At 45.9% G+C, this 24505-nt stretch overlaps 1 protein-coding gene across 1 annotated transcript in view; it reads right to left on the reverse strand.

The window, feature by feature from the left end:
• FCHO2 (FCH and mu domain containing endocytic adaptor 2) overlaps positions 1–23969 on the reverse strand; it is a 138727-nt gene extending 114758 nt beyond the window's left edge. The window contains exon 1 of the mRNA XM_077287864.1: positions 23705–23969. Coding sequence (XP_077143979.1) covers positions 23705–23920 — 216 coding nt within the window. The 5' untranslated portion in view covers positions 23921–23969. The remainder of the gene's footprint in view (positions 1–23704) is intronic.
• Between the last annotated feature and the right edge of the window lie 536 nt (positions 23970–24505).

Raw genomic sequence — 24505 nt, forward strand, 5'->3', positions numbered from 1 at the left:
CAAGGCACATGGTTTCTGCTGGATAGCGCTACACTGAAAAGCACAGTAGATTACAGCATCGCATAAAGTGATAATAGTGCTATGCTAACACATACATCATCCGATAAATGGAAGTGCCAACATTACTGTCAATCAACCGATCACTATCAGATCATGGGGCAGCAGCTCAGCAACCCAGCTGACGAGCTATTAAATGGTGCCTAGAGGTTGTGGGATCGCTGCAGCCTCTACATTGCTCACACTGCACCCTCCATTTAGTAACAGTGATGTAGGATATTGCAGTGTGCTGACGTGAATAGGACAATGGACAGTGGCACAACTCAAAGTTTGTGGGTCCCAATGCAAAACCTACAACAGGCCCCACAATCTTACAGGTCTTTTATAGCATTGGTCACTTCATGAGGACATAAGAAACCTTTTTGGGTCCCTAGGTCTCCAGGACCTGGTTGTGACTGCAACCCTGAACCCACGTATGGTTGTGCGCCTGACAATGTTATGACATCAAGCACTATAGCGTCTAAGTAGATCACATTCATGGAGATAGAACAATGTAAAGACTGAAGAGGCTTCAGAGAGCGCACAAACCCTGGCAGCCCTTTAACCTTTTCACACACCCCAACGTAACATTACAGTATAGGGTGTGTGCATTGCTCAAAATACAGGTAACATCTGGTCACCTTGGATTACTTATTCTATACTCCTGGACTCCATTTTTCCTTTGCTCTCCATTTTCCAATACCTATACTTATCCTTTCCCCCTTTGTCTATTGTAAGTCTTGTATGTCCTCCCTTCTTTTCCGAATGTTAAAAATTTGATTATCTTACGCAATATAAATTACACATAACCCTAAAGAAATTGCAGACATTCGTTCATGACTATTTTTCACCACTTTATTTGTTCCTTCTACTCTCCCATCTAACCCACAAGCCTGAAGTAACCTTATTTGTTCATTCTTGGACTAGTCAGTTGCCTTCTCTTTCCTCAGAAGTAATGGCATCATTAAATGATGTAATTACTAAAGAAGAAATTAAGGATGTAATCTATAACCTTCCAATGGGAAGACCCCAGGACCTGATGGTCTGTCCTACTTATACTATAAGATCTTCCAAGATGAACTTTCCCCTTTTCAATTCTTTTCTAAAGGGAGGCCAGATCCCTGACTCCATGCTACACTCCTTTATAACATTGATTCCCAAACCAGGCAAGGATAGACTAGACTGTAAAAACTATAAACTGATTTCCCTTCTCAGTTCATAAGTTAAAATACTTATGAATCAGTGGTTGCCTTATGTAATCCACAAAGACCCAGTGCACCCTATCTAGAGGTTCTATTTTTCATATTTTTTGGGGACCGCCCTATGATTAAACCATTTTGGATGAAAGCCCAACTCCTCACTAAGCAAGTTTTCGGAGTAGATGTCTCTCTACATCCTCAGCTCTTTCTATTAAATATTTTCCTGAGTCCATATCCAAGAGATGCATTAGATAGCTTTTATATATGTTGACAGCAGCGTGCTGTTTGATTGCCTACCATTGGAAGCAAACCTCTCCTCCTTCCCAACTACATCTATATTCTCACATCAAGGATAGCAGGAATTTTGAGTACCGGGCAACCCTTACTGACAATACTCAAAAATCTACACAACAAAATGACAAAAGGGTCCAAAAAGTATGTAGAAAAATACAAATTTTATTCATTAAAAAAGCCAAATTAGGCCAAACTTCAAAGTGCAAAAGAAAGATGTGCAACAGATTGAATATACATTATGGAAAGTTGTAAGAGTAGGGACGCGCCAGGACATTGGAAATGAACGAGGCAAATAGTATAACCTCATACCAGGGCAAAAGAAGTATCTATTCAACCATGTAAAACCCAAACAAGGGGTTAACAAGAATTTTATCCAAAAAGGTGATAGTTGTTTCACTTGCATAATGACTGTGGACCAAAAGGTCCCGTAAGTTTCTGGTTCGCCTCGCTGTGACGGATGCCCTCTCAGAAAGGAATCTGGAAATTATCGGATCCGCTTTAAGCATGTGCCAAGACCTCTCCAATGCCCTTCTCATATGAGGGAAATGGGAATGGAATTTAGTAATAAACCGAACCACATCCTTATTATTTCTGTCCGTCCTAGCTTCATATAGCAATGTATGCCGAGATGCAAATCTTGCCCTATTATAGGCTTTCTTTATCTTGCGATTGCTGTAACCACGCTCAATTAGCCTTTAAGATCCTCCGCCTGTCTGAAAAAGTCAGCATCAGTTGAGCACAACCTGCGAAGGCGCAAAAATTGGCCTTTGGGGATGGGCTGAACCATGTGACCAGGGTGGGAGGAAGTTGCATGCAGGTGCATATTAGTGGAAGTGGGTTTCCGGAAGATATCTGTCTGTATCTCTCCATGTACATCCCGTTTTAGTGTGACATCAAGAAACTCCACAGTGTCACTATCTTATTGAAAAGTTACATAGATGTTCAATGTATTGTCATTAAGCGACACCATGAAGTCAGAAACGCGCGTCGGGGCGGACGCGCCGTGCCATTGGTGTGTTGGTGCCGGGAATCGCCTGCACTTTGGTAATTATGGCTATACATTTACTCTAAGGCGGTCACCCTATATTATGTATGGTGCTGTATGTATCCACTGCGGCACTGAGGGAAGGCATGTGAAGGGCTCTAATTCTTGTTAACCCCTTCTTTGTTTGGGTTTTACATGGTTGAATAGATACTTCTTTTGCCCTGGTATGAGGTTATACTATTTGCCTCGTTCATTTCCAATGTCCTGGCGCGTCCCTACTCTTACAACTTTCCATAATGTATATTCAATCTGTTGCACATCTTTCTTTTGCACTTTGAAGTTTGACCTAATTTGGCATTTTTAATGAATAAAATTTGTATTTTTCTACATACTTTTTGGACCCTTTTGTCATTTTGTTGTGTAGATTTTTGTGCATTGTGATTAGTGATCGGGGTTGATAGTCCGTTTTGCACACACAGGGACCTTATTGTTTTTTCAGATCTGCTGTGCTATTATGTGGCTCTGTTCGTTAAGGGCTTTGTTACTGACAATACTGTAGAGAGATTTAACCTTGTTTGGTCTCCTTGGGATTCCTTTTGGGCCATGTTAAATATACAATCTCTATGAGATTGATATGAACAGGCCACAACATTCTACAGGGTGGGCCATTAATATGGATACACCTAAATACAGTTATATGAAAAAGTTTGGGCACCCCTATTAATTAATATCATTGAACATCTGTGGGATCATTTGAAGAGGGCTGTCCATGCTCGGCGACCATCAAACTTAACTGAACTGGAATTGTTTTGTAAAGAGGGATGGTCAAAAATACCTTCATCCAGGATCTCATTAAAAGCTACAGGAAGCGACTAGAGGCTGTTATTTTTGCAAAAGGAGGATCTACTAAATATTAATGTCACTTTTCTGGTGAGGTGCCCATACTTATGCACCTGTCAAATTTTGTTTGAACGCAGATTGCACATTTTCTGTTAGTACAATAAACCTCATTTCAAGGCAGAAACATTACTGTGTCCAACAGTTATTAGATATACGAAACTGAAATAGCTGTTGCAAAAAAAAACAATTTTTATAAAACATTAAGCTTAAGATTAATAGGGGTGCCCAAACTTTATCATATAACTGTAAAATAGGAGTGGTTGGCGATATCAACTTCCTGTTTGTGGCACATTAGTATATGGGAGGGGGAAAACTTTTCAAGAAGAGCGGTAACCATGGTGGCCATTTTGAAGTTGGCCATTTTGGATCCAACTTTATTTTTTTCAATGGGAAGAGGGTCATGCGACACATCAAACTTATTGAGAATTTCACAAGATAAACAAAGGTGTGCTTTGTTTTAACGTTTATTCTTTCATGAGTTATATACAAGTTTATGACCACTTATAAAATGTTTTCAAAGTGCTGCCCATTGTGTTGGATTGTCAAAGCAACCCTCTTCTCCCACTCTTGACACACTGATAACAACACCGCAGAAGAAATGCTAGCACAGACTTGCAGATCCATTGTTTCAGATGCTGCACATCTCGTATCTTTACAGCATAGACAATTGCCTTCAGATGACCCCAGAGATAAAAGTCTAAGGTGGTCAGGTCGGGAGACCTTGGTGGCCATTCAACTGGCCCAAGACGACCAATCCACTTTCCAGGAAACTGTTCATGTAGGAATGCTCGGACTTGACCTCCATAATGTGGTCGTCTATGCTGTGAAGATACGAGATGTGCAGCATCTGAAACAACGGATACTGGGAGAAGTTTTGTTTTTACTCCCAAGTCTATATTTTGTAAAACATGAACATTTTTCAATTAATATTACAATAAAACAAAAAAAAAAAAAAAAACACATGTAACACAAAACCTGATTATTTAGACAGATGGTATTTTTTTTTTTGAGGGTAGCTTCCCTTTAACTATTCAAATGACGCTTAAAAAACAAAACGCACTGGGGGGGCGGGGGGATGGAGAGTGTGAACAAGTCCTAAAACTGCAACGGAATACCATAAATCTCCATCAGATATAAGATGCCAAAGTAAAAAAAAAAAAAAGAAGGATTTATAAGATGATAGTGCTAGGATCCGGAGGATATTCGAAGTACCGCTCTTCAGCAAAGCAGCTTTTTGGTTACAATGAGACTTGTTTCCATTAAATGTACAGCAATTTTCCTCTGCCCCTTACATGCATCCACACTGTCATAAAGGGTTCATTTCCAGGCCCTGAAGCAGCTGGCACAGCTCCTTATTGACGTCAAAGGGAATTTACACCTGAAGTTGCCAAAAATGGCTCAAAATAGATTATGACACCAAATCTTACACAAGCTGCCATAGCAACTATAAAATAACAATCCCCCCAAAAAGCAATCAAGGGCTCAACACGCCGGCCCCTACCGCACACAGAACACGCCGGCCCCTACCGCACACAGAACACGCCGGCCCCGCCGCACACAGAACACGCTGGTCCCGCACAGAACACGCTATCCCTTGACATGTTCATCATCATCATGATATCTGATTTTGAACTGTTAAAGGGGTTCTTCGGTCTTACACTACAAGCCTTCAGTTAATCTATGTGACTGCAGACTAGATGGGCACAGCCTTCCTCAGCGCAAGTGTAGTGAGTGAGGCTGGATGGATACTTGAGGTTACATGACCGCCGGCTCCAGGAGAATTCTCCCAGCTTGCCTTAGTTACATCATTCTGCTTCTACTACATGTAGTAACCATGCTAAACACGGGTCATGCACACAGCAGCAATTTTGAAAATTAGTCTGAGTTTCATTAGTGTTTTTGATCAGATTTTCTCTGAAAAAACAAGAAAACATTTTTCCACCTTTTCCTATTGGTCAGTGAAAATCTAAAATCTTTTTTCATGGACCCATAGACTTTCACTGCTGAGTTTTATCTGACATTCAGATCAACATCGGATCTATCTCCTCAATTTTGCATGGATCACTGGGTGCACAAAAAACTAAATCAGACATGTGAACTGCCCCAAAGACTGCACAGGCATGAGTGATATTCCTGAAAAACACAGATATCACTCACACGCAAAAAGATAGCTGTGTGAACGAGCCCTAATGGTTCTATCTGTACAACACATTGACATTACATAAGTGTACAGTCATGGCCGTTTCACAAAAAGCGGAAAGCAATGATTGTGTAATCTCTGCACAAATTCTGGGCGATTACTTCACTTACAGTAATAGTATAAAGAAATAAGGAACTTTAGTTACGGTGAATGTAGATATAAACCGAAAAAATGCATCCCATGGAGTATATCACCGAGGTCTCCCTTTCATCAATCAAGTCAGAGGCGTCTGAACATAGAAGTCTATGTACACCCATAATAAAGCCATGTGCTCCAGAGCATTTGTGCATCAGACGTTTTCTACACACAGTAGATTTGTAGCACAAACGGTATTTTTATAGACAGTATAAATGATATGAGGTCAGTAAGAAGATGGCAATACTCAATTTATATAGTTTATTTTTGTTTTAAAACTGCTGTACAAGACAAGTAGATAATAAAAAGTAAATTGTGTTTGTGTCGCATATTCTGCCAGCCATAACTCTTGTTTTGGTGGAATGAGCTGAGGCTTTAATTGATGGGATTTTTGGGCATATATGACTTTTCAATCACTTTTTGATGCATTTTTTGTCAAATGAGAACAACAAATCACAGCATATCAACCTTGCTCACCGTGCAGGCAAAATAGCATGCTAAGTTTGGGTCACTGATGCGGCAATAGCACTAGGAGTCCCTCTTTCCTTTTACTTCTATGATAAAACAGCAAGTTTAAGTAGTGTTTTCTGCTCTTCCCATTTTTGTGTGTATTATGCCCATCAGGATAAGCAGCCCCATGAATAGAATACACACGAAACACCTGAGGAACAGGTACGGTGACAGGTCCACGCTCTATAACTATCATGTGAAGATGGATAACAAGCTTATAAAGACTAAAGGTACCTTCACACGAAACGACATCGCTAGCGATCCGTGACGTTGCAGCGTCCTGTCTAGCGATATCGTTTCGTTTGACACGCAGCAGCGATCAGGATCCTGCTGTGATGTCGCTGGTCGCTGAATAAAGTCCAGAACTTTATTTGGTCGTCCGATCGCTGTGTATCATTGTGTTTGAAAGCAAAAGCAACGATACCAGCGATATTTTACACTGGTAACCAGGGTAAACATCGGGTTACTAAGCGCGGCCCTGCGCTTAGCAACCCGATGTTTACCCTGGTTACCCGGGGACCTCGGCATCGTTGGTCGCTGGAGAGCGGTCTGTGTGACAGCTCTCCAGCGATCAAACAGCGACGCTGCAGCGATCGGCATCGTTGTCGCTATCGCTGCAGCGTCGCTTCGTGTGAAGGTACCTTTAGTCTCCAGGATATATGTATCCCAGTCAGTACGGGATGTGAAGAAATGCTGATCTTATAATGAGCTCAAGAACTAGAGAGACTAAAGATAAACTGCATAACAAGCCTAAAGGCCCCCACACTAAAGACTAAGTCTGGTAATATCAGCAGGGTCATCTGACAATCTAATGTGTTTGAGGGCCTCCTGATAGATAATTTGGCATGCATGACTTCTGATTGTTGGTTCTTTTGTTCTCTAAAAGATAATGAGCTGCCAAAGATGTCTGACGACATCCCTGTCATACAAAACACAGGAACACTTGGCCAGTTATCTAAAGTGTATGGGTGGCTTAAGAGAGCAAGCCTGGCCATGCACCTTAGATGGCTACCAGATAAACAATGCCTTGACCAAATGTTTGGCCGACATTCCCAGACATAGCAGCGATTGCTTGGCCGATCAATCCTGTGTACTCTATAAGAAAACCGCCAACTGATACGTCGGCTGGTGGCTTATCTCCAGGAGAACAATGCAATCAACAGTCCGAAATCCGACATGCACATCTCTCCCCATCAGTCAGCAAGCGCCCCCATATACATTAGACAGCCGAGCCCAATGCTATTGGTGAGTCAGCCAACATTGGCTTAATGTGTATAAGGGACTACATAAATATGGAAAAGTGGTACTGGTATTAAAGAAAAGGGTTTAAATTCTAAGTGAACTAAATCAGTAGTCCAATTTCATAAGGTTACATTGTGCTACAGTCAGTTTGATCATATAAAAGTCTGCACAGATCCAGACATACTAAAAACATTGCTCCACAGCTTCTGTCCATACACAGGGTGCGATCTGTCCTGCTCATATTTGGAGAGCCTGCATCCGGCAGTCGCCTATGGCCCTGTATCCAGTCTGGGGAGCCAGGTCTGTAGAAGAACATTGCATCCTATATCGTTGGCTCCATTACTGGGTCCGGGAGCTTGGAAGACCACAAGATGCAATGCCTGCTTGTACATGCACATGAGCAGCTGGCAGCATGGACCGCTGACGGTCTATGATGCTATTCAGTAGAATCGACAATGCAAATCCCGAGTGCACCCCTGCACTATACTCGCTCTATAGTATAAATGGAGACACATACGCCATGTTTGGTTTTATGGAGACCTCTGACGTCGATAGTTACAAAGCAGCTCAATGTAATATTATTGAGACACCTTGGAGGTCCACATTACAGCTCACAAATTACAAAGACAGCGACTTTCATGAGACCTGATCATGTGAATTCTCTGTATGTGTCCATTTTACCAAGATTAGAACTACGTTATATCTTAAACTATCATTAACAATCTCAGACGCAAGACGTTGTGTAGCACATCTACCTCAAGGTTGGAAATATTAGCTGAAAAAAATATATATAAATAAAAAATTTAAAAAAAAAAAAAAAAATCGGGAAGGGACATCCCACCAGTCTTATTACGCGAGCGGATGTTTGGCCAACAATAAGTGCGGCTCGACAATATAGATGTCAATTGTTACTTGAAAGCGAGGGTGGCACGACTGTAGATTCTCTCATCCGAGACCATGGGGTCGATTATGCCAATGACATTCATGATCAGAGAGTCAGCAGTGTGATCCGATTGTCTTAGATGAGAGAATCAGAGGACACTGCGAGGAGGAGACGGAGATAGCACTTGCCCGATTTATACACTCGGTAGACCCAGGACTAACAATCATTTTATGTGTACCAATGGTCACAATGGTTTCTCTGCACGTTCATTATGGTTTGCAGCAGATCACCTGCTAACACCAGCGACGTACTGACAGCTACCCATAATTGTATGCCTGTCTTAAAGATTGTGGTATGTGTGGCACAGGACTGCTAAGCCCAGCGACTGGACAAGAGAAATAAGTGCAAGACATCATCACAATTAGGACCGATGGGCAGCACCTGAGCAGCGGGGGCTTTGCCTAGTAAGGATTGCTTAGGTCTTTATATTTTTTTGCAAGTTTTGTAAACTTGCATAAAACTCCTTTAATGTAGTGTGCGTTTTTCTTCTGTGGCGGACAGAACTAACAAGCAGCTATTGGTGCATATTTTGGCAACAACTTTATTTTTCTTTCAATGGCCAGACTTCCTAATTTCCTTTAACAGAAAATATAGTGAGATGCCAGCGGCAGAGATCCATGTGCTATGGCTACTGGAATTTTTAAATACACTTTGCCTTTAATGGAAAGGTCGTCCTCCAGTGGTCACCAGCACAAAACTGTCAAACCAGTTAATAGATGTGTCATATACCTTACACTCATACCGGCTGTCAAAACTAAGGCGCACCTTGTCTTTCTCTAGGATTAGGACACAGGAGGGCGGCTCTCTATGAGAAAGAACAAGACTTTAATTAATATGTGGACAGCACCGGCGAACCTGTACTTGTTATATAAGGACAGATTAAACTAAAAAGGACAGAAAAATGCTGAATGTTCTTATTGATATTGCCACTGATGGATAGAGGACCTCTACTGCTACTGCCATCGGGTGACAGAAGGACCCTACTGCTATTGCCACTGGGGCTAGAGGACCTCTACTGCTACTGCCATCAGGTGACAGAAGGACCCTACTGCTATTGCCACTGTAGGCTAGAGGACCTCTACTGCTACTGCCATCGGGTGACAGAAGGACTCTACTACTATTGCCACTGTAGGCTAGAGGGTCCCCCACTGCCATTGGGTGACAGAAGGACCCTACTGCTTTTGCCACTGGGGCTAGAGGGCCTCTACTGCTATTGCCATCAGGTGATAGAAGGACCCTACTGAAATTCCCACTGGGGCTAAAGGATCTCTACTGCTACTGCCATCGGGTGACAGAAGGACCCTACTGCTATTGCCACTGGGGGCTAGAGTACCTCTACTGCCATCAGATGACAGAAGGACCCTACTGCTATTGCCACTGGGGGCTAGAGGACCTCTACTGCCATCAGGTGATAGAAGGACCCTACTGCTATTGCCACTGGGGGCTAGAGGACCTCTACTGCCATCAGGTGATAGAAGGACCCTACTGCTATTGCCACTAGGGGCTAGAGTACCTCTACTGCCATCAGATGACAGAAGGACCCTACTGCTATTGCCACTGGGGGCTAGAGGACCTCTACTGCCATCAGGTGATAGAAGGACCCTACTGCTATTGCCACTGGGGGCTAGAGAACCTCTACTGCCATCAGGTGACAGAAGGACCCTACTGCTATTGCCACTGGGGGCTAGAGGACCTCTACTGCCATCAGGTGATGGAAGGACCCTACTGAAATTTCCACTGGGGGCTAGAGAAACTCTACTGCCATCAGGTGATAGAAGGACCCTACTGCTATTGCCACTGGGGGCTAGAGGGCCTCTACTGCTACTGCTCTCAGGTGATAGAAGGACCCTACTGATATTGCCATCGGGTGGTCCCATGAAAAATGCCCAAACAGAATGCCCACAGCCATGAAAGCCCACATGGAAAATTGCTTACACATGCAAAATAACAGTTTATTAAAGAAGGCTAAGGTTATATTCACACACAGAAAATTGGGCGAATACCGGTACAGCCGGGGTCACACTGTACACAGGCTCCGAAGTGATATAACATATTACAGAATGGAGGGAGATCACGTCATATCAATACAGACAGGGTCACACTGTGCACAGGCTATGGAGTGATATAACATGTCAAAGATCAACAGCCGGGATAGGAGGGTCACACAGATGTAGGGGAAAATGTGGCACCATATTGTTACTACGAAAGGTGTGCATCGCTATGTATTGTAGGGAACACACACATCCTTGTTGCCCTGTTGGCGATACTCAAGAAAGGTCCAACATTAAATTTTATGCAAGAGTTTTGGTGTGATGTGCAGCAAAGTGTATAAAACACCTGAACATCAAGTTGTGTGAGCTCAGCCTTGCAAAGTGTGTCATTGCTGGCTCCTAAAAAACTAGTAAGAGCTGTCCAGTCCTGACTTACCGTATATGGTCTAATAATTGCAGTTTTCATGCTAAAGCATCATTTCTAAAGAGTTTAGGTAGGAGACCACACTGTCATTCTAAGAATAACACCCATACAAACCAGCAGTAAGAAGCCTCTAGAATATACAACTCCACACTATCTACACACTGACTCGAGTCTGGAGCCTTGTGTTGTTTAGGCTGGTTCTCATTCCAGCTATACATAAATGTTTCCAAAAGCCCGATTTCAGATAATCCGTTTCAAGATAGATTTTTTTTTTTGTAGAACCACAGGGGGTAGCGGATCTTAAAAGAATTTAGCAAGAATATCTTTAAAGGCTATTATGCCGTTTCTACAGCAGAGACAGCTATGGTTTCATTAGAGCCCATCCACAGGTAACAGGATAGTTTAGGAGTCCAACATAAATAAAGACAAATTACACACAACTGTAAGCAGCAGTCCATTGTCCGACTACAGACGCTAGTCTGAGTTTGGCTTAAGCTGGAGTCACACTAAAGGTACCATCACACTAAACGATATCGCTAGCGATCCGTGACGTTGCAGCGTCCTGGATAGCGATATCGTTGTGTTTGACACACAGCAGCGATCAGGATCCTGCTGTCATATCGCTGGTCGTTGATTAAAGTTCAGAACTTTATTTGGTCGTCAGATCGCCGTGTATCGTTGTGTTTGACAGCAAAAGCAACGATACCAGCGATGTTTTACAATGGTAACCAGGGTAAATATCGGGTTACAGGGCCGCGCTTAGTAACCCGATGTTTACCCTGGTTACCAGTGTAAAATGTAAAAAAACAAACAGTACATACTCACCTTCGCGTCCCCCACGTCCGCTTCCTGCACTGACTGAGCGCCGGCCGTAAAGTGAAAGCACAGCACAGCGGTGACGTCACCGCTCTGCTGTTAGGGCTGGCATTCAGTCAGTGCAGGAAGCGGACGCCGGGGGACGCGAAGGTGAGTATGTAGTGTTTGTTTTTTTTACATTTTACACTGGTAACCAGGGTAAACATCGGGTTACTAAGCGCGGCCCTGCTTAGCAACCCGATGTTTACCCTGGTTACCCAGGGACCTCGGCATCGTTGGTCGCTGGAGAGCGGTCTGTGTGACAGCTCTCCAGCGACCAAACAGCGACGCTGCAGCGATCGGCATCGTTGTCTGTATCGCTGCAGCGTCACTTAGTGTGACGGTACCTTAAACGACTTACCAACGATCACGACCAGCGATACGACCTGGCTGTGATCGTTGGTAAGTCGTTGTGTGGTCGCTGGGGAGCTGTCACACAGACAGCTCTCTCCAGCGACCAACGATCAGGGGAACGACTTCGGCATCGTTGAAACTGTCTTCAACGATGCCGAAGTCCCCCTGCAGCACCCAGGTAACCAGGGTAAACATCGGGTTACTAAGTGCAGGGCCACGCTTAGTAACCCGATATTTACCCTGGTTACCATTGTAAAAGTAAAAAAAAAAAAAAAAAAAACACTACATACTCACATTCTGATGCCGGCGTCCACAGGGTTAAAACTGCTTTCGGCAAGAGCGCTGCTAATGCACGCGCTGCTGCCGAGAGCTTCCTTGCACTGACTGTCAGCGCCGGCAGTAACAGCGGTGACGTCACCGCTGTGCTCTGCTTTACGGCCGGCGCTGACACAGTCAGTGCAGGGAAGCTCTCGGCAGCAGCGCGTGCATTAGCAACGCTTCTGTCGAAAGCAGTTTTAACCCTGTGGACGCCGGGGGACGTGACAGACATCAGAATGTGAGTATGTACTGTTTTTTTTTTTTAACTTTTACAATGGTAACCAGGGTAAATATCGGGTTACTAAGCGCGGACCTGCACTTAGTAACCCGATATTTACCCTGGTTATAAGTAAACACCGCTGGATCGGCGTCACACACCAAAAACCGGTCCTGATCATTCCCCAACGACCAACGATCTCCCAGCAGGGGCCTGATCGTTGGTCGCTGTCACACATAATGAGATCGTTAGCGGGATCGTTGCTACGCCACCAAAAGCGTGACGTTGCAACGATATCGTTAACGATATCGTTATGTGTGACTCAGCCTTTAGATCAGGCTTGGATACTATAAAAGGAAATTGCATACAATGTAGTTCTCTAATATATGTGATTAGACAAGAATGGGCGGCCATGAGTCAGGATCTGGCCCAGGAGCTAATATCCAGCTTCCAGGGCGAAGGGCAGAAGTCTTGAAAAATAAGGAACAATACCATAAATATTGAGTTTTTCAATCATCTTAATTGATTTGTCAGTAAAAAAAAAAAAAAAAAAAAGTTAAAAACTTATGAGACGCTTATAATAGTACATCACACAGTAATACGCAGAGTTGGTAGATTTAGAAACACTGAAGTAGAAAGCTTTGCTAAAAACAATAAATTAATTCTCCAAACTTCTGGCCATGACTGTAGTCTGAACTAATTTATTATCATTTATATTAACTTTTTGTATCAGAACATTCACACATCTGTGGTTCTCCTGTCCCAAACTTGGAGGCCTATGAAGCTGGGTGAGGAGACCCACAGCCGGTCCGTGACCCTCGGTCCGTACTTGAATGGTGACACAGGGATGTGTAAATGCAGCCCAAATGATATGCCACATTACTATGGGTTCACTGTGGCTTTGTCTTGTCTTTTTTTTTAGCTTCAGAAACACTTTTTAAAAGGTGGGGACAGAATCCCCTACTAAAAATTATTGAACATCCCACAGTATAAAAATGTTGCAGATCCTGTCTCCAGTGACATTGCTCCTTTCTGACCAGCGTAGTCATCCTTGGTATTTTAGAGGCACTGGTGGCAAATACTTGTAGACTCTTCCTGCTTTAGGATGCCGGACCATTGCCGGATAACATTACAGCCATGTGGCTAGCATAGTGGGAAGTTTGGCAATAAAGTGTTCAAGTGCAGCAACTCTGGGCACGAGGAGATCAGCTACTGAGCACCATCTGCTCATCTTCCAGGTGCACGTGTTCTTCATCCAACACCTACAGCTTTTAATCCCGGCTGAATCGGATAAGTACACAGCAGTAGTGGATAGCAGGCCCTTCAGGTGTCATTTTATGGAACTAAAACTTCAGAAAAGAAGAAGTCAAAAGACTTCAGATGAGTTAAATGTGGATTTCCCTATGGATTACTGTACATGTGCCCTATCCAGAGAAACAATGCTACACTCCTCTACTCCTTGTAAAACAAATGCTTTTGTTACAGGGGCTCCAAGCCTAGAGAAGTATTTGATACATACATATCCTGTAACATTATCCCACCAGTCAATGGCAGAAAGTCAATAAAAGCAGGGGGCTTTGCCAGGGAATATAGTCCAAACATGACATCAGACACAAGTCAGCACACAGTAACCTATTATATCACTCCACCATATAAAAGCATTAGCCATGTGCAAATCCATAAACCTCAGTAAACAGACACCAGACTCTTCAGATGAAGCAGACTACCCAAGATTAGGGTTGTGGAAATGGTTAGGAGGATACCTAGCAGATTGTCATTTTGGATTTTCCAGGCTGAAAATCTTCTGTGCTGTAGCGTGGATGAGATTTAACAAAAGCAAATTCACATACCGCAAATGGAGAACCTTAGCCCGCAGAATCTCAGTGCAGAAATGTACACAGTTTGGTGAATATTTTGCCTTTATATATATTTTTTTCTCATCGACTTGTATTACCGACGGATGGCCTCACGTTTCATTCGTCGGGTCCGTCGAAAATTGTTGATCTGGCAGCTGGAGACAACGAACAAAGTAACGTTTTTTGTCTAAGTAAAAAAAACGGACAGTGACAAGGTGAAAAACGCTGGAAAACCGCTGAAAAAGAAGTGACATGCCCTATGTAAAAAAAAACGCTACAAAACCAATCTGTGTGCATGAAATTTCTGAAATCTCATAGGCTTTGCTGGTACTGTAAAAAGCAACTAAACATTAGCATAAAAAAAGCAGCAAAAACGCCCTGTGTGAACTTACCCTTAATCCAAAATCTGCATGTAACCTTCTGCTGCAGATTGTACAGCTGTCAGTTTTGCCTTGCTGGTTAACAAAAATACAGGGGAACCCTATGGCATTTTTTTTTATTTATTTATAGCAGAGGCAGTGGCTGATCGCCGGCAGAACAGGGAGAATGATGAGAGCAGTCTCAGCACCCGGCGGGGGCTAACAGTACTGCTGATTCCCAGGCGCTGGTACGTGTCACAATGATTACACACGGATGTCATGTGTGTCATCCATGTGCGGGACGTTACCAGGCTTGTGCTGCTGTATTTTGCAGACGGACACACGGTCCGTGGGAACACACTGACATGAGCACAGACCCATTCACTTGAATGTTTCTAGTGTGTACGTGTCTCCGGTACGTGTGAAAACTGTCACCACACCTACCAGACACACTGGCCTCTTAAGGAGCCCTAAAGGTACCTTCACACGAAGCGACGCTGCAGCGATAGCGACAACGATGCCGATCGCTGCAGCGTCGCTGTTTGATCGCTGGGGAGCTGTCACACAGACCGCTCTCCAGCGACCAACGATGCCGAGGTCCCCGGGTAACCAGGGTAAACATCGGGTTGCTAAGCGCAGGGCCGCGCTTAGTAACCCGATGTTTACCCTGGTTACCAGCGTAAAAGTAAAAAAAAAAAAACAGTACATGCTCACCTGCGCGTCCCCCGGCGTCTGCTTCCTGACACTGACTGAGCTCCGGCCCTAACAGCACAGCGGTGACGTCACCGCGCTTTCACTTTCACTTTAGGGCCGGCGCTCAGTAAGTGTCAGGAAGCAGACGCTGGGGGACGCGCAGGTGAGTATGTACTGTTTGTTTTTTTTACTTTTACGCTGGTAACCAGGGTAAACATCGGGTTACTAAGCGCGGCCCTGCGCTTGGTAACCCGATGTTTACCCTGGTTACCAGTGTAAAACATCGCTGGTATCGTTGCTTTTGCTTTCAAACAACGATACACGGCAATCGGACGACCAAATAAAGTTCTGGACTTTATTCAGCGACCAGCGACATCACAGCAGGATCCTGATCGCTGCTGCGTGTCAAACTAAACGATATCGCTAGCGAGGACGCTGCAACGTCACGGATCGCTAGCGATATCGTTACAAAGTCGTTTCGTGTGAAGGTACCTTAAGAATGTTTTCAAAAGTCCATCAATGCAGGTAAAAAAACAAGTCCATTCAAGCCGATTACCAAATCAAACACATGCATTTCAATTCACGGTTTTGTAATGGGAATGGATTGTTTTGCTCTACATAAAGTGAAATGCCCACCAAAGTCTGAAGAGCACACTTTCAGCTGATCTTCTTAGGATCTGTTACATGAAGGTACCTCTACCAGAACACCAAGTCTAGCGCACTTTTTTGTCTATGAATATTGTAATCTAAACAAATCTGTGGCAATAAATGAAACCATACTGCTAGCCAGATAAAAAAAACAACACTTATGAAGAGCTGGGGGACACCCAGGGCTGTGGAGTCGGTAAGCCAAACCTCCGACTGACGCCTCAATTTCCCCGACTCCCGACCCCACAGCACTGGTCACTACTGAGCACGGGAATAAAGCACAGATTCATCTCCACTAAAAGCCCAGATCCTTAGGTCAGGAACAGCACATTTCACAACTTTCCCAAATTATTACAAACAATTTACAGCACATCCTGCATTGTACTACTGTATCCAATGTATTATATATTTTAGGAGTCTGTCGTTCGATTTTATACAGACTCCAACTCAGACTCCACAGTCCTGGAGACATCCCTGAAATCCGGTAGATAATACATCCAGAGACGAGCTCTGTCCAGATCAACAAATGAATATAAGTAAACTGAAAAAATGGCTTCATAGCCAACGTCTTGCACGAAGCTGTGATCATTCATGAAAGTGAAGCTTCACGATGAAACATCCTAATCACCAGTGGCAAGGCTAATCTGTGTGTAACCCATTAGTACAGCGCTCCGGTGTAGCCACTGCCTGCAATGCCTTGTGCGGTGGCCTGTCTTGTGACAGCCAGATCTGATCCCCCAGGACAAGCATTCAGTGTCTACAAACCCATCATTTAGTGCCTACTAGCAAGCACAGCAGAGTAATCCACCAGCACTGACAGTATAAAGTATAGCAAATGTCTGCAGTGGAGGACAGAGGAGCCGCTGTGACTGATGATCCGCAGCGCTGTAGTATCCACACAGCTGTTTGGACGTCACATTTATTTTCTCAGACACAAAATTCATGGAAAATGTGATACAAGACAATTTTGGAAACAGACAAAGAACAAGATTCAACTGAGGTGAGGCGGCAAATCCAGTGGCACCTAATGGAGTAGAGGGGTAATCCAACAACTCACGTCCACACCGGAGGCGAGAGCCACCTGCCAGCCATGCCTAACACTGCCACACCAGTAGCATCTTCCACCCCAACCGCAGGAACCACAGCATTGAATAAATCCTTCAAGATGTCTTTTTGGCTCGATCTGACATGGGGTATGGCGAGGCGTCTACGCCACATGCTGGATAGGGTGGCACATTCACTTCCTATATAAATAATTGTTTAAGGTCACCTGCAAATCATCGACAGACATGGCAAAACTGGTGCAGATTTTCACCAATAAACTCATAACAGAGCACGTTAATGGGGTATATGTTCAGCAGCAGACACTTGCCAGCGCCTGAGCAGAAGATCAATGCAGACACTGCCCATAGGAAACATGTGCATAGCGCATGCGCGGGATTACAGCACCGAACAGGTCAGTGCGACGCTGAGGGGAGGGAAGTACCAGAATAATGAAGTCAGAATGCAGGGATTTCTTCCAGACACCGCACGCCCATTACTGTATGCAGTCTGCCACCGTGACTGCATACAGTAATGGGCGTGCGGGGGCTTACACAACATTATTGTATATAGCGTGACAGTGACAGTGCATGCACAGGACACAGACAGGTTACAGCAGCCACTACAGCCGGGGGCTTACACAACATTATTGTATATAGCGTGACAGTGACAGTGCATGCACAGGACACAGACAGGTTACAGCAGCTACTACAGCCGGGGGCTTACACAACATTATTGTATGTAGTGACGGTGACAGTGCATGCACAGGACACAGACAGGTTACAGCAGACACTACAGCCGGAGGCTTACACAACATTATTGTATGTAGTGACGGTGACAGTGCATGAACAAGACACTGACAGGTTACAGCAGACACTACAGCCGGGGGCTTCCACAACATTATTGTATATAGCGTGACAGTGACAGTGCATGCACAGGACACAGACAGGTTACAGCAGACACTACAGCCGGGGGCTTACACAACATTATTGTATGTAGTGACGGTGACAGTGCATGCACAGGACACAGACAGGTTACAGCAGACACTACAGCCGGGGGCTTACACAACATTATTGTATGTAGTGACGGTGACAGTGCATGAACAAGACACTGACAGGTTACAGCAGACACTACAGCCGGGGGCTTACACAACATTACTGTATATAGCGTGACAGTGACAGTGCATGCACAGGACACAGACAGGTTACAGCAGCTACTACAGCCGGGGGGCTTACACAACATTACTGTATATAGCGTGACAGTGACGGTGCATGCACAGGACACAGACAGGTTACAGCAGACACTACAGCCGGGGGGCTTACACAACATTATTGTATATAGCGTGACAGTGACAGTGCATGCACAGGACACAGACAGGTTACAGCAGCTACTACAGCCGGGGGGCTTACACAACATTATTGTATGCAGTGACGGTGACAGTGCATGCACAGGACATTGACAGGTTACAACAGCCACTACAGCCGGGGGCTTACACAACATTATTGTATGCAGTGACGGTGACAGTGCATGCACAGGACATTGACAGGTTACAACAGCCACTACAGCCGGGGGCTTACACAACATTATTGTATGCAGTGACGGTGACAGTCCATGCACAGGACACTGACAGGTTACAGCAGACACTACAGCCGGGGGCTTACACAACATTATTGTATGTAGTGACGGTGACAGTGCATGCACAGGACACTGACAGGTTACAGCAGCCACTACAGCCGGGGGCTTACACAACATTATTGTATGTAGTGACGGTGACAGTGCATGCACAGGACACTGACAGGTTACAGCAGCTACTACAGCCGGGGGCTTACACAACATTATTGTATATAGCGTGACAGTGACAGTGCATGCACAGGACACTGACAGGTTACAGCAGCCACTACAGCCGGAGGCTTACACAACATTATTGTCCTACTGCCGCCTGCGTTTCCCTGCGTATCTATCTTTAACATTGGGGACGCAGGGACATGCGTTGTATTCGGATGTGTCCGCATGCAGTGATTTGAGTTTGAAATCAGCCTAATCCAATTTAAAGTTAGGGGGTTTTAAATCCTCCATGCGGTCCCCAGAGGTCTTTTTATTTTGTGGCAATTTTCATGGTCTTTACCAAGGGATCCACAACTCCGAAACCTTAAAGGAGGATACATTAGCCAGATGGGTCATTGTATACAACACTGTACAAACAGGGAACAGGACACACACACAGTGCCCGCTGTCACACACACACACACACACAGTGCCCGCTGTCACTCACACACACACAGTGCCCGCTGTCACACACACACACACAGTGCCCGCTGTCACACACACACACACACACAGTGCCCGCTGTCACACACACAGTGCCCGCTGTCACACACACACACACACACACACACACACACAAACACACACAGTGCCCGCTGTCACACACACAGTGCCCGCTGTCACACACACACACACACACACACACACAGTGCCCGCTGTCACACACACACACAGTGCCCGATGTCACACACACACACACACAGTGCCCGCTGTCACACACACACACACACAGTGCCCGCTGTCACACACACACACACAGTGCCCGCTGTCACACACACACACACAGTGCCCGCTGTCACACACACACACAGTGCCCGCTGTCACACACACACACAGTGCCCGCTGTCACACACACACACACACAGTGCCCGCTGTCACACACACACACACACAGTGCCCGCTGTCACACACACACACACAGTGCCCGCTGTCACACACACACACACACACACACACACAGTGCCCGCTGTCACACACACACACACAGTGCCCGCTGTCACACACACACACACACACAGTGCCCGCTGTCACACACACACACAGTGCCCGCTGTCACACACACACACAGTGCCCGCTGTCACACACACACACAGTGCCCGCTGTCACACACACACACAGTGCCCGCTGTCACACACACACACACAGGGTGGATAAAAATCAATGTTTTTTTAAAAAAATCAAAAAAATCGGATTTTTTTGATTTAAATCGGATTTTTTTGATTTAAATCGGATTTTTTTCAATAAACTGCTTTTTGAGGAAAATATTTTACCATCCAAAGGTTCTTCCATCATGAGATAAAGCTGAGTTGTTTAACTCAGTAGAATAAAGGCTGTATATGTGTAAGGCTACTTTCACACTAGCGTCGGGAACAACCCGTCGCTGCGCGTCGGGCCGACGTTCCCGACGCTAGTGTGGTCTCCGCCGCACAACGGGGGCAGCGGATGCATATTTCCCACGCATCCGCTGCCCCATTGTGATGTGCGGGGAAGTGCGGGGAGGTGGGGGCGGAGTTCCGACTGCGCATGCGCGGTCGGAAAAAGCGGACCGTCGGGAGCAAAAAACGTTACATGTAACGTTTTTTTCTCCCGACGGACCGCTACCATACGCCCAAACGCCGCCAAACGCATTCACCGTTTGGAAATGCGTCGCAAATGCGTCGCTAATGCGTCGCTAATGTTACTCTATGACGAAACAACGTATCCAGCAAAAACTTTTGCTGGATGCGGCGTTTCGCAAAAACGACGCATTTGCGACGTATTGCAGTTAACGCTAGTGTGAAAGTAGCCTAACATTCACAATGCCATGCTCTTCCAGAGGTTTCTGTAGGATGCTGACTATCCAACAAGTTTGGGCATGTCAACTGAATGGAAAAAGAAACTAAACCAAAAGTGAAACCAAGCTAGAAGTGTGGAATTAAAGGGGCAGTATGAACAAAATGTGGAGGCTATTAATAGTTTATACAATTAAGACATGCTGCTTTTAAACACCTACCTATTGCCATATAGTAAAACAAAAAAGATTTTTACTTACTTTGGGGTCCCCCCCTCACCCTGGCGTTAGATCGTTGCCCCTAGTTTCGTCCGTGTAACTATGGGCGCACATGCGCACTGCTCTCACTTCTCATTTTAATCGTGATTTATATTAAAAAAAACCTTTTGATTTAAATCAGTGATTTAAATCATGATTAAAATCATGATTTAAATCGATCCGATTTAAATAGAAAAAAATCTTTTGATTTAAATCGTGATTTAAATCATGATTTAAATCGGCGTGATTTAAATCAATCCACCCTGCACACACAGTGCCCGCTGTCACACACACACACACACAGTGCCCGCTGTCACACACACACACACACAGTGCCCGCTGTCACACACACACACACAGTGCCCGCTGTCACACACACACACACACAGTGCCCGCTGTCACACACACACACACACAGTGCCCGCTGTCACACACACACAGTGCCCGCTGTCACACACACACAGTGCCCGCTGTCACACACACACAGTGCCCGCTGTCACACACACACAGTGCCCGCTGTCACACACACACAGTGCCCGCTGTCACACACACACAGTGCCCGCTGTCACACACACACAGTGCCCGCTGTCACACACACACAGTGCCCGCTGTCACACACACACAGTGCCCGCTGTCACACACACACACACAGTGCCCGCTGTCACACACACACACACACACAGTGCCCGCTGTCACACACACACACACACACACAGTGCCCGCTGTCACACACACACACACACAGTGCCCGCTGTCACACACACACACACAGTGCCCGCTGTCACACACACACACAGTGCCCGCTGTCACACACACACACAGTGCCCGCTGTCACACACACACACAGTGCCCGCTGTCACACACACACACAGTGCCCGCTGTCACACACACACACAGTGCCCGCTGTCACACACACACACACACAGTGCCCGCTGTCACACACACACACACACAGTGCCCGCTGTCACACACACACACACACAGTGCCCGCTGTCACACACACACACAGTGCCCGCTGTCACACACACACACAGTGCCCGCTGTCACACACACAGTGCCCGCTGTCACACACACAGTGCCCGCTGTCACACACACACACACAGTGCCCGCTGTCACACACACACACAGTGCCCGCTGTCACACACACAGTGCACACTGACAGACACACAGTGCACACTGACAGACACACAGTGCACACTGACAGACACACAGTGCACACTGACAGACACACAGTGCACACACACACAGTGCACGCACACACAGTGCACGCACACACACATACTGCACAGTTACACACAGTGCACACACACACAGTGCACAGTTACACACAGTGTACACTGACACACACACAGTTACACACAGCGCACACTGTCACACAAACGCACTGTACACAGCACACACTGTCACACACACACAGTGCACACACACAGTGCACACAGCACACACTGTCACACAGCACACTGTCACACACACACACACTATACACAGCACACAGTGCACACACAGTGCACACTGTCACACACAGTTGCACACAGTACACTGTCACACACACGCACTGTACACAGCACACTGTCACACACACTATACACAGCACACACTGTCACACACACACTGTCACACACACACTATACACAGCACACACTGTCACACACACACTATACACAGCACACACTATACACAGCACACACTGTCACACACACACAGTGCACACACACAGTGCACACAGCACACACTGTCACACAGCACACTGTCACACACACACTATACACAGCACACAGTGCACACACAGTGCACACTGTCACACACAGTTGCACACAGTACACTCTGTCACACACACGCACTGTACACAGCACACTGTCACACACACTATACACAGCACACACTGTCACACACACACTGTCACACACACACTATACACAGCACACACTGTCACACACACACTATACACAGCACACACTATACACAGCACACACTGTCACACACACACTATACACAGCACACACACACTATACACAGCACACACTGTCACACACACACTATACACAGCACACACTGTCACACACACACTATACACAGCACACTCTGTCACACACACACTATACACAGCACACTGTCACACAGCACACTGTCAGACACACTATACACAGCACACTCACACACACACTATACACAGCACACTGTCACACACACACACTATACACAGCACACTCTGTCACACACACTATACACAGCACACACTGTCACACACACACTATACACAGCACACACTATCCCACACACACACACTATACACAGCACACACTGTCACACACACACACTACACAGCACACACACACTATACACAGCACACTCTGTCACACACACACTATACACAGCACACACACACTATACACAGCACACACTGTCACACACACACTATGCACAGCACACACTATCACACACTCTGTCACACGCACTGTGCACACTGACAGACACATGACGCCCATGTACTAATTCTACCCCTGTCGGTGTCAGTCACACCATAATAAGGGCAGTGTGAGGCTGCGGCTCCTGTCACACACGTCTCCGGAGGTACGAGTAGTGGTGCCTGCAGGGAAGGGAGGACAGGAGGCCGGACACCGGGCAGGAAGCGAGCAGAAATCACAGCTTACCCAGAAATTATCCAGGAAATACGCCATGACCATCTTGCTAATGGATAAAGGGGGTCGCCGCTCCGGTGTATTCTCTCCAATGCGGCCGCACTCCGCCGGTTCCCCGGCCCGATGTAGTAGTGTCTTTCCTCCGCTCTCCTCCAACCTACGGAACCAGACGGAATCCCACAGCCGCCTCCTCCCCCGCCTCCTGCTGCTGGAGCTTGGACCGCGCATGCGTAGCCGGCCGAGGGTGGGAATCGTAGTAATGCGCCAGCTAGTGGCCATGTCGTGAAAGAACGCTGACTAGCCAATATTTTTTTTTCTATTTAAAAAACTTTATTGAGAACGGGAACAATAAGAAGACAAGTGAGCAGGAACTCCCTGCCAGGAAGAGCGCACTGGGGATTTCGGCAGCCATTCCTGTCCGTCTGTGGGCCAGGCCCGGAGCTACATCCCGGCAGTGCGGCACCTGCCTTCACCTCACCCCTCAGCAGTTCTGCATTATTGTCACATTTATTTTCCTGTTTCCATGTTCCGTGCAGTATAAGTGACACATTCTCGTAATTCCGCAGGACGGGGCGATCTCAACTCTCTAGAATGGTATTATGTTTTGCTACTTATGGAAATAAAAGCATTTTTATGGCACAGACCCAGTAGTGTAGCTTTGGGGGACAGAGTGGGGTCTCCCCGGGCCACCCAGTGCTACACCGCAGGATACAATCAGGCCCATGTAGAGCACACCCGCACTTCCCTCTGTATACCGAGGGTCGCTTTAAAGGGGGATTTCCCAGCTCCAAGATCCTATCCCAATATGTACTA

The sequence above is a fragment of the Ranitomeya variabilis genome, chromosome 1 (assembly GCF_051348905.1).
Source record: "Ranitomeya variabilis isolate aRanVar5 chromosome 1, aRanVar5.hap1, whole genome shotgun sequence".
Lineage (NCBI taxonomy): Eukaryota > Metazoa > Chordata > Amphibia > Anura > Dendrobatidae > Ranitomeya > Ranitomeya variabilis.